Below are 5,797 nucleotides of genomic sequence, written 5' to 3' on the forward strand. Positions count from 1 at the left end.
TCACCTAAAAAAGATTTAAAAAAAAAAAAAAATCCAACCCCACTAGAGAGTTCTCAACAATCATTGTCACACTCACACGTCACACCCCAGGCTTGGTATTTTTTTTTTTTTTTTGGGAGAGGACCCCAAGCTCGGTTGATCAACTACATTCTCCATTTGGCAATATTTAATTAGCGCTCATTTCACAAGTTCACATGCACTTACTTTTCATTTCTTTTTCTACATTTATTTACTGGCGGTCCTGTTTGGTTAGTGGGAAATCGAATTCCTAACGTGGAAAAAACCCGATTCCATAAATCTCATTCTAAATTTTAAATCTTTGGTATATTTCTAGGAAATGTGATTCTAACTAACGAGGTAGTAGCTAGGACTAGACTATTAAGAAGTAAGAACCTCGTCCCAGTGCTCTTTCTCTCTCTCTCTCTCTCTGTTTCTGTCTGTCTCTCTCTCCCCAAACTATATAAATATTAGTAGAATACGTGGACCAGTTTTTCGTCTTCTTTTTCACACTTTCTCTTTATCTCCTATTTTCTCTCAACACTTTTCTTGATTACCCATTTTCTTAAATCCTTCATTTCCCTCTCATTCTTCTCAGTTCCAATCATGGAGGAGGCCAATGGTAAGTTTCTGTACAACTATTTTTCTTTGTTTTAATTTATTCCTCCTCTTGTTCTACATGTAAAAATATGAACTTTCTTAACTTTGCAATCTATATTGGTTGTCATTCTCTCTCTTGAATTATAATCTAGAGTTTTGTTTTATGGGAGTTGCCATGTGGATCCATTATCATCAACATGATGCATAACATGTATGTATCATGTATGCATGCATGATACATACATGTTTATGTTTGTGTTTGTATTTGATTTTGCATTTGTGTATGTTTGTGTTGTTGTTAGTCACAATTTGGGATCACAAGCTTTGGTTCTTTAGCTTTTTGGAAATCAGGTGTTGGAATTTTAGTTGGGTCTGTTTTGTTTTCTACTTTTTTCCAGCAAATCTGTTTCTGGGTATTTGCATAGATGATAGGCATGGTAATTTCACTCACCCATTAACTTATTTGTACTTTTATGGTGTGCGTGTGGTAATTTCACTAAGGATCGTTTGGTTATCACTTTGAAAATTGTTTTCTCTCTTTGGAAGCAAAACTTGCTTTGATCATTTGATGTACGTCAAGAATACAAGAAAGTGCCTTTTGGACGCTTTGCTTAACGTGTACCAAAATTAGTATTTCCTTTATTAGTTTTAATTCTTGTTCCGAGAAGTGAGGGATAAAAGTCAATCAATGTGGTAAGCATGTTTGAAAACTCGTTTCTGATAAGTACTTTTTAACAATTTTTTTTTTTTTTTTTTTTGAATATGGCCCTATGTAAGAAAGGTCAAAGAGAATTGTCCTGCATGTTTTCTTCAAATTCTGGCGTTGGTTATCTGGTAGGTTGGAAACAATTGAAAAGAACATACTACAAAATATTTCTGCATATTTTGTGGTTGGATATTGATCAGTTGACTGAGTTTGTCCTTCAATTGAAAAGGGGGCCGTGTGGAAAAGAAATTCCATAAGTAGTAAAATTTGGAAATGACATCATTATTGAAATTTGAAATGGGTGAGTTTCTGATATTTGGAGTGAGGGAACATAGTTTCTATGATACTTCTGTTATGGATGGTGCTACTTTGTGATGGATGTAAAATTATGCACATTGCTTCTGGTCTAAGAACTAATGACTTTGTTGGTAATGAGAGATAGGAATATGCCAGTCCAAGGGATTCCTTGAGTCCTCATAGTCTGTTTTAGGAAATTGCTCACAACTACTGTTGTGTGTCTTTGTGAACTTTTCTTCCTCATGTTCCACCTAGCTATTGTTTTCTCCTCCTATGGCAGTTCGAGGATAATTTTGGCTTGTGTGTGTTTCTATTTATATATTGGAGTCTGCAAATGGTTAAACTAGCAGTCTTAGTTTTGATTGATTGTTAATTTTTCCCTCAAAACTGTTTTTAGCAATACATATTGATTAAAACAGTATATTTATTGAAATTTGGAATTATTAGATGATGATACTTTTTGTTGATATATGTTTTATGCGTATGGAAAACTTTTTAGTTGATGTTACCTACTGTCTTTTGCCTGCTTTCTGTTCATAGTGCTGGAAGCTAAAGATGGAGCAATTTCTGTGGCTTCTGCATTTTCTGGCTATCAGGAAGGTAATTTCAAAGTTGTCTCTTATCTCGTTTCTTCTCTCCCCTGAAATGAAGATTTAAGAATTAGCGTATATACAGCTGATCATATACTTTTTGGTGATCAAGTCACTTGGTCTAGATACTGTTTTTCTCTTTCTTGAATTATACATGACATCATACCATATTATAGTTTTAGTCTTCATTACCACAAACTGACTCTATATGGAGATGTTTTCTGACCCTTTTTTGAGCCCATTTTTACCATTCATCAGCTGGTAATCATCTTTAAAGAGCTGTTTTTTACTTGATCAGTGTATTTGTGGAAAAATGTTTTTATAAAAGAATTATATCTTGACTAGTAATTTCATCAGCCTCATATGTAGTCTACCAACTGTTTGGTTACATTTATTCTGTCTATTTCAATCAATAGAGTAATGATTTGCAAACTATTTACACCTGGTCTTGTGACATTATCATGGTGTCCTTTCCTTGTGATTGTCCAACCAGTTGTACAGGATAGAGATCACAAGTTTTTAACCAAAGCGGTTGAAGAAGCATATAAAGGGGTTGACTGTGAAGATGGAGGCCCATTTGGTGCAGTTGTTGTTCATAATGATGAGGTAGTTGTAAGTTGCCACAACATGGTTTTGAGAAACACTGACCCGACTGCACATGCAGAGGTTACTGCAATAAGAGAGGTTAGACTAAGAAATTATCCTGTTGGCTTGTGTGGGTTATTTGATTACTTGGAGTATGGTGGTGTCAGTTTTCTAGGAGTTTTTTCAGTTGAAATTTTATGTTTATATTGAAGGAAAGGATGCTATTGATAATCATATGAATTTAAAAGCTTATTTAAAAATCTTCAGTTGATGGATGAAGTTGAATATATCTTAGAAAAGAGCAGGTACTTGGTATTAGTCAACATATCCTTGCCATAATATCTTGTTTGTCTGTCTGTCTGTCTATCTATCTATCTCTCACTCTCTCTCTCTCTCTCTCTCTCTCTCTCACACACACACAAATGCATGTTGCTATAATTGTTTAGAAGCATTTATTGGTAGATCTTCCATTTGCATTGTGCTTCAAATTGATTCTCATTTGATGATGTTGATGAAATGATGGTTTAGACTTGTAAAAAAGAAAAAGAAAAAAGAAGGGTATAGTCATATTGTTAGGAATAAGTGGTTTGTATTGCTTTGTTTCAAGTTTACATATAAATAATCTTGTTTATATTACAAATGCTCAATCATTAACATTTAGTTCGATCATTGTCATTCAGTCTCTCTCTCTTGATGTATAAATTTTGAGATTTTTGGAATTGTGAAATCATATTGTAATTCTCAAATGCATGGAATTGTGGGAGTAAATTATTGTACACACTAAATAGGAAAAAAAAATCTTTGAAAATACGTTGTCTTACATTACCAGTGAATTAGGTCCAGCCCTTAACATGTTAGCATCTTCTTTGAGCACCTACATGCTGGAGCTTTCCCAAAACTAACCTTCATTAAACAAAGGTCTGAACCATGTGTAATCATTTTTTCCCCTTTAGTTTTTTAAAATGATGGTTAGTGAAGGAAACTGATAATAAATAAAGCATTTTCTTGTTCTCATCTGTTTGTTGGGTCTGTTATCCCTAACTTAAGTGACGCTGTGATGTTCAATATCTAAGAGTGTTGAGTGTTCTCAATCAGTAAATGGGAACAAAAATTGTTAGGGGAAATAAAAATTAAAAAAATTTGTGTTTGGTGGTTTGTGTTTTTATAGTAAGGTTGCCAAAACAATTACATGATTATAAGCATGGGTATGCATGTAATTAATAAATCCAGATGAAGGTACCTTACATATGATTTTAACACATTTCTTTACATGACACTCTGGCTATTGGAATAATGCTTATTATAAATATGTTTTAAATTTTCTCTTTTAAGTTTTTCATGCATGCAATTCCTTTAGTTCATTCCGGACTTTGAAAGTTTATCAACTTTCTAGTATCTTATTTTGTTCTTTGACACAAATTGATCCCATACTTGGAATGGACTTCTCCCTTAGGCCTGTAAAAAGCTGAAGAAAATGGACCTCTCAGAGTGTGAGATATATGCATCTTGTGAGCCTTGTCCAATGTGCTTTGGTGCGATCCACCTTTCAAGAATCAAGGTCTAGTTTTTGGAACTCTGTTTATTTTTTTATGAGGATCACTGTCATTATTATTATTTTATTTCACATTACCTTACATTTCTGGTATTTTCTTTTTAAGCAGAGGTTGGTTTATGGAGCAAAAGCTGAAGCAGCTATAGCAATTGGGTTTGATGATTTCATTGCAGATGCATTAAGGGGTACTGGATTTTATCAGAAGGCTCACTTGGAGATCAAAAAAGCTGATGGTTCTGGAGCTACTATTGCAGAACAAGTGTTTGAGAAGACAAAAGCAAAATTTACCATGTATTGACTCTTTTTTTTTAGTTTCTTTGACATTCAGAAAAGTCACTTACCCAAAGAAAACATTGGGGCAAAGCTATAATAATAATAATAACTAAAAAGGCAATTGTTGGTTCAACTGCACAAGCATTACCAATTGCCATGGGAGTTCTGCACTACTCCAGAGAGAGAAGATTCTAAAATCACAATCTGGTTTACCCAGTAGGGGCATAAAAATGATGTATTATCTACTATCCTTTGGAAATTCGACTTTCTAATTTATTTTTATGGTTTAATTTTTGGAGAATGAATTTGGTTCTATTATTTTATTAAGATAAAATGTTCTGAAAGACCTTACAAAATTGAAGCCATCAACATTTAGAACTGCATTTTATAATAATTTCATAACAAATCTTATACGGTAAGTTATTATTGGTTTTAATTTGGGCTTATTATTGACATTACTTTTTTATCTATTAATAACAGCTTGTCACTTAGGATACATAAAAATATTATTTCTTAGAAAACACTTATTTTTCACCAAGTTATAAAATCAAATTCTGACTAATTCATTTTTAGTTACTGCTTATATAAATTGCAAAGGTAGTCAATTTTAGTTACTGCTATTGTACATTGAAAAGGTGAGAACTAGGTTCCTTTTTACTGTGGCCTTGTAACGTAACAAGTATGTTGCCCCATAGGCTAAAACTCAAACAAAACAAAATGTTTGATTTTGAAGGCAATGCACATATGACATTACAAAAGCCTAACACACACACAAATTGCTAAGAACAAAAGCACACACAATACAGGTTTATCAAGGCTACGCACATAACGAGAAAAATGCAGAGCTCATAGAAACTGAAATAATATCACTGAAATGGATTGCAATATTCTTGTAGGTGTACACCATAAAAAAATTCATAGATAGGCCATAGCCATATTATAAATTGGTTTTGTTGCTCACTTACATTACCTCCTCCGTTCATAAAAGCTAGTGTCTCTGTGTAACTACAGCGAGGGACTCATCAAAATGGTTCCCATATTTTGCAAATTTCCTTGGTTCTTGTGTTTTGCGGTTATACACTGCCAAGCTTCTATCTTTTTTATATGTAAAAGAACCAACCCATCCTCTCGAATTTCTAAAAATCTATATAAGGGCCCGATCTTGAATTTCTTAGTCCAAGTCCTTTCAACACCAAT

General features: G+C 33.4%; 1 protein-coding gene across 3 annotated transcripts; it reads left to right on the forward strand.

Moving 5' to 3' along the window:
- Positions 1 to 246: 246 nt before the first annotated feature.
- On the forward strand, positions 247 to 4,901 carry LOC112015913 (guanosine deaminase). 3 transcript variants are annotated; one of them, XM_024048378.2, is made up of 5 exons: positions 247 to 619; positions 2,141 to 2,200; positions 2,684 to 2,874; positions 4,229 to 4,333; positions 4,437 to 4,901. In XM_024048378.2, the coding sequence occupies exons 1-5, from the start codon at positions 604 to 606 to the stop codon at positions 4,623 to 4,625; spliced, it is 561 nt and encodes a 186-aa protein (XP_023904146.2). In that variant the 5' UTR covers positions 247 to 603; the 3' UTR covers positions 4,626 to 4,901. The 3 variants fall into 3 exon arrangements, with proteins under 3 accessions (XP_023904146.2, XP_065618020.1, XP_065618019.1); XM_065761948.1 differs by lacking the exon at positions 247 to 619 and adding an exon at positions 1,580 to 1,604; XM_065761947.1 differs by lacking the exon at positions 247 to 619 and adding an exon at positions 1,828 to 1,900.
- Positions 4,902 to 5,797: the final 896 nt, after the last annotated feature.

This window comes from Quercus suber, unplaced genomic scaffold (assembly GCF_002906115.3).
Source record: "Quercus suber isolate HL8 unplaced genomic scaffold, Cork oak 2.0 scaffold_435, whole genome shotgun sequence".
NCBI lineage: Eukaryota > Viridiplantae > Streptophyta > Magnoliopsida > Fagales > Fagaceae > Quercus > Quercus suber.